The following is a 13,242-nucleotide window of genomic DNA, read 5'->3' on the forward strand; positions in this document are numbered from 1 at the left end:
TGTCTCTCTCTGCCATGATGTCTCCTCCCTCCATTCATAGTGCCTTGTAGAGTGTGAGGCTACATTAACAACAATGTATTAACCCTAAAGGGCTCAGCCGAGTGCTAGTTCATCGTTTAGCAGTAAGTCATTCCCTGGGAAATATCCTATCCTCTTCCACCCTCTGACTCCACCACCTCAACCAAGGTTCACAATCATCATTGCTGTGTACAGTATTAAATTGTTTGTTTAAAACTTATACTGTGTGTGTGTGTATATGTCTATATATATATATCTTTTGTCTGGCGAAAAAAATTTCTCTGGAACCTACCCTCCCCGCATTTACATTAATTTTTATGGGGAAATTGGATTCGCTTAACATCGTTTCTCTTAAAGTAGCATTTTTCAGGAACATAACTACAACATTAAGCAAGAAATTACTGTATTGAATTGTAACATTTTCAGTCAGCTTTCAGTTAAATTACTTAAAATGTAACTTTTTACATCTATCTAGTTATACCTCATTTCTAGCTTTGGAAAGATTAAATTTTTATTGGTAAATGTTGGTAAACATCAATTTCACAATACACACACAAATTGACAAAAAATATTTTGATCAGTAATAATCGAAACTTATGGTTAGGCAAAGTAAGAAAAATGCTGCTTGAGAACTTACTAGCAATTGATCTAAGGATATTTACTCTGTATATTTTGACATGTGATGTTGACAATTTGCGTTTTAAAGGCTATAAAGCTTTAATTTTTTAATTTCACTGTCCACTCATTAAATAATTGTCTGACCTCCCCCATAATTTAAATAAATAAAAATAAAAAAGCATAAAAATAAACATCAATGTTATCCATTGAAGTTATAAAAAATAAAAAATTGAATTCTACTTATTTCTCTTCCTGGCCTTGGTTCACTTTTTCTTCTTATAGAGCATTGTCTCTCAACCTTTCCAGATTACCTCTTTCAGGAATCTGATTTGTTTTACAAACCTCCAAATTACATTTCACTGAAAAACTACTTGCTTACAAAATCAGACATAAAAAAACAAAAGTGTCACAGCACACTATTTCTGAAAAATTGCTTACTTTCTCATTTTTTTACCATATAATTATAAAATAAATCAATTGGAATATAAATACACTGGACCCTCGCTAGAACGCGTGTCTAAATACTGCGAATCCGCATATAATGCGGTTGTGGCATGGATCCCAAATTTAATTATTTTAATTGCAATTCATTTTAACGCGGTCCCTGCTATAATGTGGTACCAGACATGGATCCCAAATCTCGCGTTCTAGCGAGTGTCCGGTGTATTGTACTTACATTTCAGTATATAGCATAAACAAGTACTCTCTATGAAATTTTAGTTTGTACTGACGTCGCTGGTGCTTTTTATGTAGCCTGTTGTAAAACTAGGCAAATATTAAATGAGTGGATGTACCCCCCAGAAGAATCATAGAATATCAGAGTTGGAAGGGACCTCAGGAGGTCATCTAGTCCAACCCCCTGCTCAAAAGCAGGACCAATCCCCAATTAAATCATCCCAGCCAGGGCTTTGTCAAGCCTGACCTTAAAAACTTCTAAGGAAGGAGATTCTACCACCTCCCTAGGTAACGCATTCCAGTGTTTCACCACCCTCCTAGTGAAAAAGTTTTTCCTAATATCTAACCTAAACCTCCCCCACTGCAACTTGAGACCATTACTCCTTGTCCTGTCCTCTTCTACCACTGAGGATAGTCTAGAACCATCCTCTCTGGAACCACCTCTCAGGTAGTTGAAAGCAGCTATCAAATCCCCCCTCATTCTTCTTTTCTGCAGACTAAACAATCCCAGTTCCCTCAGCCTCTCCTCATAAGTCATGTGTTCCAGACCCCTAATCATTTTTGTTGCCCTTCGCTGGACTCTTTCCAATTTATCCACATCCTTCTTGTAGTGTGGGGCCCAAAACTGGACACACTACTCCAGATGAGGCCTCACCAATGTTGAATAGAGGGGGATGATCACGTCCCTCGATCTGCTCGCTATGCCCCTACTCATACATCCCAAAACGCCATTGGCCTTCTTGGCAAAAAGGGCACACTGCTGACTCATATCCAGCTTCTCGTCCACTGTCACCCCTAGGTCCTTTTCCGCAGAACTGCTGCCTAGCCATTCGGTCCCTAGTCTGTAGCTGTGCATTGGGTTCTTCTGTCCTAAGTGCAGGACCCTGCACTTATCCTTATTGAACCTCCGTGTACCCCCAGGGGTACATGTACCTTTGGTTGAGAACCACGGTTATAGAGGATCAATATTTCTTTTCATGTGTTGTATTCAGTGTCTGTTTCTTCTTTTCCTGCTCTTTCATCCACGCTTTATATCTCATTCTCTACCTCTTCCCTTATAGTGTGTGTGTGTGTATAAAAATAGATTATTCCATACAAAAATCTACATTAAAAGAATATTGTGGTAAGGTTGCAAAGTCAAGGAGTCAGAAATTAGGGAATTCCTGTACACCTTAAGTCTGCTCCTTTGTGCATATGCATTATGAAGCAGCCTTTAATTACATTATCACATATTGCTTTCCATAGGACCCCGTTTGTTTATTTGGTGCCTCAGTTGGGATGGTGAAAGAGATAAGGTTTTATAATGAATGAGGCACAAGAGGCTACAGAAAGAGAGAATTGTCTTGTGGTTAAGGCATTGCATTGGGACCTGTGTGAGCTGGGTTATAGCCCTAAATTTGCCACAGATTTCCCGTGTGATGCTGGTCTAATGATTTGCCCAACATTTTTAGAAGTGGCCATTCGTTGGGTGTTCCTCATTTTCTGGGTGTCCAGCTGAGATGCCTGAAAATCATAGCTGCCCACAGAGTACTGAGTAGCATCTATGAAAAGTTGGTAATACTAATCTGCTTTCAGTCTGCTGCAGCTTGGTAAAACTGAGCAGCACTAAAGGCACAGGAACTGTATCTCTGCAAACTTAGGAAGGCAAAAGTATATCACTTAACCTTCTAGACATTAGTTGACATAACTGTCACAATTTTAAAGCTGAGAAATGTATTTTTTTAAATGAAAATCTAGATTCTGCAAAAGATCATGCCCTTGCATCAAAGCTCTCAGCTCTCCACAGGTGATTGGCTTTCCCAGGCCATGAGTATGAAAACAGTTATTTAATAGTTATAATTAACTGCAAATTCTGCAATGCATTATATGTAGTAAGTTAACGTAGGCATGACCATTTGAAAAGAAAATGTGGAACAGTAACTATGACTACATCTATACTGCAAAAAACTAAACCAAAAATACCCCAAAAAACAATCCTGTAGCAGTGAGTCTGAGCCTGGGTCAACTGACTGTTGGTTCATTCTATGGGGCTAAAAATAACAGTGAAGATGTTTCTGCTCAGGCTGTGAAATCCAGTGCGGGTGGTGGGTCTCAGTGCTCAGGCTCCAGCCTGAATGGGAACATCTACACTGTTAATTTTAGCCCATTGCGTGAGCTTGGAGTCAGTTGACCCAGTCTCTGAGACTTGCTGCTGTGGGTTTTGTTTTGTTTTGCAGTGTAGATGTATCCTATGTTAGAGGACTTTTCTTGTCATCAGATAATTTGTTTGACAAATATTCATCAAACTTTGTTTGTTTGTTTTACTTAAGAAGGCAGCATGTATGCAGGAATGCACTCTGCAAATAATGGTGGTGATTACATTTATAAATTACACTTCACCCACATGAACACCAAAGCAATATGAATTGGTCACCCACTGTTGAATCCAGCCATCTCAGGGATGGATTATGGTATCGTTATTCTTTTCAAGAAAACATGCTATAATGGTGTTTAGGAGGACAGTGAAGACAATAGCCAAATGAAAATACAGAGAGAATTTTAGGTAGATAGAATGTTACTAAATTGGACAGGTTCTTTTCAAAATTCTTGTGAAATGGTTAAAGTCTTGATTATTGTTTCTTTTTTGAATGAGGTCATTTTCAGCTGCGCATTTTGAGTCTGTGGATGTCTTTTTTTTCTTTTTTTTTATATACTAACAAAATATATGCATGCATCCACATATACGTTGTGTAGAGAATGGATTGTAAGCTCTTTAGGGGCAAAGACCATCTTTTTGTTGTGTGTGTTGTATGGCTCCTAATACAATGGGGTCCTAGTCCATGTCTAGAACTCCTCAGAAATACAATAATAATAATAATAATAATGTTAATGGAGAAGAGGGTGTCAGCTATGAAGGCTGCAGAAAATGGTGGGTCTTCTCCCTTCCAAGCTCTCACATTCAGCACATTTTTTGTGCCTTTGTGTGTGTGTGGGGGGGTGAAATGGTTCCCTAAAATATTACTGAATGCTGTCTGAAGAAGCCTCGACACTGTGAAGCTTTTCAAGTGTCTTCTCCAGGTACTCAAATTGTAGTTAATTTAAAATCAAATGCTTCTAAATTAACCAATTTAGTGGATAATGGAAAACTTTTACAGTATAATATTACTTTGCACTTAAGTAATGTGGACTGTAAATTTTCTGGGGCATGGACTGTCGTCTTGGCTGTATAGCACTGTGGGGCCCTGAGTCTTGATTATCGTTCATTCAGGGATCTCAGGGTGCTTAACATTAAGCCTTTTAGACCCTTGTATGATAGGTAAGTAGTAACGTATCCATTTTAGAGGTGGAACATAGAGGTTGTGACTTGCTCAAGGTCACATGGTGAGTTAGTGACAAAATTAGAGGGAGAACCTCAAGTTCTGGTCCTTGATTATAACCACTACACAATCCTTCTTCCCAGTGTGTTTTGATGTTAACCCACTCACCTTTGGATTTTGCTATGTCTGTTTCAGTGAGCCATGTTCAGTCTTGTCCACATTAGAAGAATCAGTACCTATGTTACAGAAAGTGCCAACTACAGTACAGCTTCACTAATAATAGGAAGACCAAAGCTGTAGTATAGACAGGACTTGCGCATTTTTTTTGCCACCATGTCATGAGAACCTGCTCTGAATGAGCTTCCGTTAATATGCTTGTTAATCATAGTATCAAAGGACTGGAAGAGACCGTGAGAGGTTATCTAATTCAATTCCCTGCACTCATGGCAGGACTAAGTATTATCCAGTGTCTGAACCTCGTTTATACTAGCAACTTAGCACTGGTGCAGCTGCGCTGTTGTTGGTTGTCATAGTATTGGAACTAATTTTATGTTGTTGTTTTAATGTAGATGCACCCTCTGAGGATGCATCTACATGGAGAACTTTTGGAAATTCTCCCTCCTCTTTGGTCTGGCAGTGCTAGATGAAAATGCTTGTACTTGTCTAAAATTGTGCTTTCAACATTTCTACCACCAATGCTAGGCAAATAAAGTGGGGGAAAATGCTAGTTTACACAAAACTCTCTCCACAGTGCAGATTATCCAAGATATCCCTGTCTTGGCCTCTGGTCAGGTCAGGTGGAGATAATATGCCAATATCCTCTTCTCCTTTATGATGATTCATAAGCTGTATCTATATGGTGTGTTTTGACAAATTCTTCCACTATTCCTCTAGCACTGGTGCCGTTCTATTAGTGTTAGCAACGGAAGGAGCACTAGTGACCAGTTGCTGACATTTTAGTCGGAGCACATCTGAGTAATGCAGTAGAGAAAATACTGGTGGCCCATCTACAATAGCACTCTTGCTGTTGCTAGTGCCTAGGAAATGTACTAGTGTTAGAGCAACAGTAGGAGAATTTGAGAAGAACCTCAGTGTTGTAGACAAGGTTATAAAATTTGGAGCTTCATTTGTTTTAATCTAATGTAAAACCTTAGCAGCAGTTTGCTGGACTTTTAAAAATGTTTATCAAATGTAGCTGTTCCTCATGAAGGTATAGTGATAGGTCAAATATGAAGCTTACAGTTCATGTGTGTTTGACCTGTTGTTGAGTAAAAATTCTTAAAATCTTTTCAAAACTCTTTCATCCACTTGTTTAATGCAAATGGTTGAACAGATTTCGTCCATGGAAAATTAGAGCCCTAAATGAGGACTTTTTAGAGAGCTGAATGAGTGGGAACAGTGTTTTTTTTTTTAATTGAACTCTGCAAGCAACCTTAACTATATGTAAGAATATATGTTTTTCTCTTTATTCAGATATCCTTATTTTTTCTCCGCTGATTAAATAGCTTTTCATTGTAAGCCTAATGTTTGTGTTTGCTTTTAACAACTATCCCTTACTTAAGTTCTTCTGAAAACAGTCCTTCCAGTTGAGAGTTCTCCTATACGCTCTCTAAAGTAGAGATTTAGGAGATTTCCTTTTGCAAGATGTTGAGGTTAATTGGAAAAAGATTTCTTAGAAACATCAGAGTTTGGGGAAATGTAGTCTTTCACTGTTGTAGTTTTCTTATGTTTTTGGTACATTCTGTCTGCAACAACTTGGACTAAAAACTTCAGATTTATTTTATTCATTTCTCATCCTCAATGAGAACTAATGGATTTAAATATTTTTAGCCAGTGTAGGTAGCTTAAAGTTTCAATTAAACTTTTGGAAAAACAATATCAGGCTCTGGCAGAACTGGTAAGTTTTGGTTAAATCTTTAGATCAGCACTGACAGCTGAACTTTTTTGTTTTTAAAAAGTTGGTTTCATCATGACAATAGTCTTGAAGTAACAAGAATGCTAGAATTAAATGTATGTCACAATGTTTTTTCCTAAAAATAGCAGGTTATTAATATCTTGCCTCAGCTTCCTGAAGTCCTATCTTCTTGGCTGCCAGCATCTTTAAGCTTGCACCCACACCTTTTGCCATAAAGGACAAGTGGTGAATGCACTCTCTTCAGATTCTTGATCTTAGAATCAATGACTCCCTGGCTGCAGCCCTGTTAAGAGAAACTCAATGCATCAGCCAGCTCCTGTGCCTTTCCTGCTTCTCCTCACTCCTCTGGGGGTGGAGTGGATACGGCTATGCTTCTTTAGCAGCAGGATTTTAAAAAATTTTCAGTCCTATTCTTTTTCCCACCACTCCCCTCCCCTTCCAAATCCCCCATGCACTCTCCACCTTTGACAGAGTTGCTTGTTACATCAAAGTCAAAAAAGAGAGAGAAAAGATCACAAAATCTTTGATTTCTGTGAACTCCAAGACAATTTTCCTTCCCTGCCTATCATACAAGACAAAATAGGCTGAGGACTTAGAATGCGCTATTATGTATGGATTCAGATGGTTGGTGTGTTGCTGCCACAAATCACATCATATCATGGAAGCACAGCAGGGAGGCTGGGCTCCAACTTGCTTAGAAAGAGAGGGCATAAGCACTGGTCTTGGCATTGTCAGGGCACAGTAAAAGGATATTGAGAGGCTTGCTGGGGAGTAAAAGGAGGCAGAGTGAGTGGGGACACATGGGACTGTGGGTGGGATCGGAAGGCTTGGAGGGGTGAGTCTCAAAGCCTGCCCTCAGCCAAGTGTAACGCAAGGAAGGAAATGACATACCTTGTGCATACATCCTTCTCCTTCTCCATTCTGTTGGTTTCACGCTTTCAATACAGAAGGTAAGCACCTCCTCCACATTCACACCACAGCAGATATAACTGTTGGGTGCCAGAGTGCATTACACTACTTCTTTCCCTTGGTCATGCATATTCTGTGGAATTTAAAAACTCCACCAGCTGAACTAGTTGGGTTGCAGGAATTTATTCTAGTGAAAATAAAAGCTAAACAAAGCTTTCACAGGTCTGTGTTTCAAAATAATGCCTAAAGCGTAGGAAATCCACTGACAAAGCTCTGTTAAAATAGAATTAATACATCTGTCCCCTGTGTGTATTCATAATGCTGTTGGTCTGCTTTGGTGACAGATATTTTACTACCTGTCGTCCCTGCAGAAACAACCCAGCTATAACGATATGAACAAGAGTCTCTTCTGGCTTTGTGCATAATCAAAGTTCCAATTGCAGAGTCTCCTGTGCACAACTCCATTGTTTTCAAATTATATGCTCAGTTACCTTTGTGCAAATCCCAGTTGAAGGCAGATATAACGGAGGGCAGCATGTGGCCTGCCAGAATTACTAGCAATGATGTATAAACCAGTGAGTGGGCTGGAGGAAAAATATTTTACTTGTGGAGTAAATTTGATCTGCAATTGTTAGAACACCACAAATTCGGAATTCCATAATGTCTTATTTTTTAACAAAGTCATTTTGAGTAGAATGAAATTTCAAAGTTACAAATATATACCAGTTAAATGTCCATAAAATGTTATTTCCAAAAGCAGTTGTTCAAAAGCTAAGAAATTTGGAGCCAAGATTCTGCAAACTATGTAGGAACATAAAATTGCCAGACCAAATCAGACATGCAATTTGCCTAGTCCAGTATTTTATATCCAACCATTGCCAGTAGTAAGTACCAAATGCTTTGGAGGAAGATGCAAGAAACCACCTACCAGATAATTCTGGAATGACCAGTTCATAGAAGTTTCTAGCCCCTCTCAGAGGTTTGCTTATGCCCTGAAGCATGGGAGTTTCCCTCCTATTTTTTTAATAATCTCTAACGTATCTGTGGTTGTTCTATCCGTATGAATATCTAACTTCTAAAAATCCTTCTAAGCACATGGCCTCAATGATATATTGTGGCAGTGAATTTCACCAAGTTATTTTTTTACACCATGTATAATTTCCTTCTCTATTTTAAATTGGTGCTTTTTCAATATAATTGAATGTCATCTTGTCCTGAGATGAAAAAAGTGGCACCCATTTTAATTCGTCTACACCATTTATAGTTCTGTATCTCTCATGTGTCTCATATGTTTTGAGAGAAGACAAACAATCCTAGTGTTTTCAGTCTTTCCTCATCTTCTAAACATTTTCATTGTATCTCTAAACCCCCACTATTTCAGTTATGGTTGTTTTTGTTTTGTTTTGTTTTTGTTTTTCGTTGTTTGTTGTGGGTTTTGGTTTTTTTTTGGATCGAGTGACCAGAACTAAATACAGTATTCTGAAAGAGGGCATACCATTGATTTACATGATGTTACAATGTCAGTGTTACTTTCCAGACTATTCTTTATGCAGCCTAATATTTGTCTTTTTTTTGATTATGCAGCATGTAGAGCAGAGATTTGCATTGAGCATTCTACAGTGAAGTGGAAGTCCTCTTTCTGACCAGTTAATTTAAAATGCTGTAATGTGTTCCTTCCTGTGTGTACTACCTTTGTATTTCTCAACACAGAATTGAAGCTGCCACTGTGCTGCCCACTCACACAGCTTTGTTAGGTCCCTCTGAAGTTCCCTAGTTTTCTCTAGTTTTGATTAACCTAAGAAAATGTCATCTGCAAACTTTGTCACCTCCCTGTTCACCCCCTTTTCCAGTTGATTGATATTCAATTCATATCAAAGAATCTCTCTCCTTGTGTAGATCCATGGGACATCCTACTCTTAACCTTTTGCTGTATTATTTACCATTTATTCCTACTTTGTTTTGTCTGTTGGCCAGTTTCTCATTTGTGCTGGTACTTTATTTTTCACTCCATAACTGCTTAATTTTTCTAATAGCGTCTTGTGAGAAACTTTGCACAAGGATTTTCGTAAGTCTAAATAAATTGCTAGGCAGTTCTTTCTCCATTATCTTGTGGACATACTCAGAGAATTTTAATGCATCAAAAAGGACTGATTTTTTTTCTTTAGAGAAATGGTCCCTTATCATACCATGCATCGCTAGGTATTTTATAATTCTATTTTAAATTACAATTTCAAACAATTTTCCTGGTACCTGAAGCTTAATGGTCATAGGTCACTCCTGATGTCTTGTAAGCTTCCAACATTTGCTACCTTTGACACTTCAGATTTCATTCTTAAATTCTTTCAGGACGTTCAGGTCCTAGTGACTTGCTGCTCTTTAGTTTATGAATTTGTATAAATTCCTCCTCTTTTTCTGACGGTCACTCATCTTTATTACCTGAAAGGATTAGGTCTAAGAAAGAGATCTCCCCAGCATTCCTTTGGTTAAAAGTAATCATTTTGCTTCTATGAAATGTTCTTATCCTTCCTTTAATTGCTCATGTTACTCCTCCTCTCTCTCAGGCTTCCTGCTTCTCATATATTTAAAGACTTTATTTTGTCTTTATTTGCTCTTCAAATTCCTACTTTTCTCTCCTAATTTCCATTTTATATTTTACCTGCCATAATTTGCTCCTTTCTATTGGCCTCTGTAGGAGTGAATTTGCATTTTATAAAAAATGTCAGTTTAGCTTAACTCTGATCCTATATAAATATCTGTCCTATCTATCCAGTTCTTCTCTCCAAATTACTGTGCACTGATTTCCAAGACCACAAACCCTCCCCCCATTTTCTGTACATACAGATTTCAGATTTCAGATTGGCAACAGACCTTTCCCAATCCACCTGAACATATATCGAAAAACATACTAAAATCTCTCCTTTTGTTTCTGTATTGCATATGAATACCTTCTTCCATGTGCCATTACACTGTGCCAGAGAATTTCACTGCTCAATAAAAAGTAGAAACTCTATTATATCTACCTCCTTCATCCACTCCATAGGTCTTTAAGACCCCAAACTCCATAATGGATGGAAGTTATGCTTGTTTGCAAAACTACAGTGCTGAATTTCCTGGCTTTTAAGCATTTTTTAAAAATAACTACAATGTTTTGATGATGTTTTAAATAGTCACTAAATAAAGTTTAAATAAGTTGTAAATATGTATTAATCTTAAACATGTTTTGTTTGGGAATATATGTTTACTGAACATCACTTCTTGCTTATAGCTCATTGATCTTTTACAGTGCATCTGTGGTCTTGTTTAGGAGTACTCGTCTACCCAGACAATAATGTTGCTTCTCTTGTCCCTGTAAAATGTCATCTTTGGATACTCAGACAGTGCCTTGTATAAGTGATTTTTTTTTTTTGTCACTGCTTGAGAGTATTGAGGTACAAATTGGGGGTACCTACTATTTTTTCAAAGAACTACCAAAGCAGGTTACCCTTACCTCGTGTATTAATGCTCTTCTCCCCTACCCCCAGTTTCAAACAGTGGATCACAGGTGTCTTTTTTGGGTATCATTCAGTTGATTTTATCTGTCATCTGACAATGGTGTCTACAAGCCTATATCAAGTATTGCAGTGTGGCTTGCTTACTTCACATGGTGTGTAAGGTTGCAAGATGTGTGTGTGTTGGTGTTTATATAGAGAGCCCTGAAAATCTGTGGATACCCGCTTTATATCTGTGCATGTGGATATCCACGGACCATTTTTGCAGATCGGAGATCTGATGCAGATACAAATTTTGTATCCATGAAGGGCTCTATTTATATATAATACATTTATGTGTGGTTTTTATATAAGGGCGTAATATTCTGCTGCCCGTGCAGGAAATTCTAGCTGAGGGAGGTAATTGAATGATGATTGATTAGATGTAGTGTTTGGGTGCTCTGATTTCCTTGCCTAAGAAATGGTTTAAAATACACACTGGAATTGTGGAGAAAAATATAAGTTAAACAGAAAACTTCGTTAGTGTCCCTTGTATCTTCTGTCATGAGAGCCAGAGGAAATGTCTTCCTTAAGCTATCACTGGAACAGCATTTGTTTGAAGGCTCGCTTAGGCTTTTTCTTCCGGTGGCTACAGTATGTGGCGGTATGCATATGGACAAGTCTTTTTTTAATACAAAAGTTATTTTTCACAAAATATACTCTGTTTTTACAGTACCCTCCATTCCCAGATCCCAAAGTCCTTTAAAAATGTTAAAGATGTTGTGAGATAGATAAGTATTTTTATTCCCAGTTTACATATAGGGAAGCTGAAGTAGAAGGATGAAGTGCTTGGCCAAGACTACACAGGAAGTCCATGACAGAGCTAGGTACAGAATCCAGATCTCCTAACTATTGCTTATTTGCTTTAGCCATTAAACCATCCTTCCTCTCTCGGAAGCTCTTATTTTGTTATGCACACAAGCATTCTGGAAATTGTGCTATAGAATGATACCACTATAAGAGGAATGAAGGTGTGCATTCATTGTTTAGAATCTAGATGGTCTGTTCTGGACCAGTCACTGAAATAAAGTGGCCACACTGAGTTGTGATATGTGGAAAAAGAACACATTAGGGTGACATGCACTTTGCTTCACCAATTTCTGACCTGCAATGCTTGCCTTTGCAGATGGAACATGAGGATTTTGTAATGGAAGGGCATGGCAAGACTCCACCTCCTGGTGAAGAAAACAAACAGTGAGTCTCACGTTTATTTAAAAAGGGCCTTACCATAGTAAATGGTGGGAACCACTCTTGTTTAAACGTGCTGGAAGCATTGGTTGTTCTTGGGGTGCTCGCCCTTGGTTTCTTAAATACACGTATTTCATAGTAGCTAGTGACTGAAAAGTCAGTGTGCTGATTTGCCTTAAATTCTGAAACACAAAATTCTGCTTTGTATATTCTGCAGTGGGCTAATCAGAATTTGTAGTTAAAGGATTAATGGCGTTAGGAAGCTAGAGCTGAGAAAGTGAACTCACTTTACCAGCGGAAATGTGTATATGAAGCTTTACATGTTCCTTGTCTGGTGAAACCACTGTGAAATGCACCAAAAGAAGAGTTTGCTCATTGTCAACCCTTGGTGTGCATCTGGTAGATTGGTGTTCCCTGAAATGTGAATGTTACTTTGTTTAAAATAAATTTCCAGAAAGGAACTGGAATTGTAAATGAAATGTCCTTTACTGGATGGACCATTTTAGATCCTGGCCTTTTATGGTTTGAGGAAAGAGGAAATGTAATAAAACAAAGTGACTAATTTCTATTAAGAAAGTGCATGGAGAAAATGTGTGTTTAAGTACTTTTTGGTGGAAATCTAGAAACCTTTCTTTGGCTGGGGGAGGGCAAAGCCCTCTGCTAATGGTACTGTAATAATGGATGTCCTATGTATATCCTAGATAATTTCTTTGCTCGAGCCAGTGCCAACATTGTTGTGATTATTCTTTTCTTGACTTCTCTCTTTGTAGAGGGTAGGAAGATCTTGGATCTTTGGCAGAGCCAGACCATAGAAACTTTTTTTTAACATACAATTCCAGTGTCACTTGGTCATTTAAAGGAAGAGAGTGATCTTACCCATCCATCCCTAAAACACTGCCTTCTAGCTAATGCGGGGAACCGTGCTGTTTCATTGGTTCTGGTCTTAAGCTTTTAGTAGGCTAGCAACACAGGCTGCTACCTCTGTGGCTGAAGTTGTTTCTTAGATAGATAGCTAAGATGAACTCAGGGAGGTTCTAGTACTGAGCAGATGCATTCTTTTCCATAGTGGAAATGAGCCAAGCTTTTCAAAATACTT

General features: G+C 38.2%; 1 protein-coding gene across 11 annotated transcripts in view; it reads left to right on the forward strand.

Annotated features, from left to right (window-relative positions):
• TNRC6B (trinucleotide repeat containing adaptor 6B) overlaps positions 1 to 13,242 on the forward strand; it is a 212,332-nt gene that overhangs the window by 61,029 nt on the left and 138,061 nt on the right. For 3 of the 11 annotated variants that reach the window (XM_073326943.1, XM_073326935.2, XM_073326995.2), the window contains one exon: positions 12,085 to 12,152. The exons of 7 other annotated variants lie outside the window; for them this stretch is intronic. In XM_073326943.1, the coding sequence (XP_073183044.1) occupies positions 12,085 to 12,152 (68 nt within the window). Of the gene's footprint in view, positions 1 to 11,709; positions 11,786 to 12,084; positions 12,153 to 13,242 lie in introns of all 11 variants that reach the window. One more of the 11 variants, XM_073326959.1, reaches the window with a different exon arrangement.

This window comes from Lepidochelys kempii, chromosome 1 (genome assembly GCF_965140285.1).
Source record: "Lepidochelys kempii isolate rLepKem1 chromosome 1, rLepKem1.hap1, whole genome shotgun sequence".
NCBI lineage: Eukaryota > Metazoa > Chordata > Testudines > Cheloniidae > Lepidochelys > Lepidochelys kempii.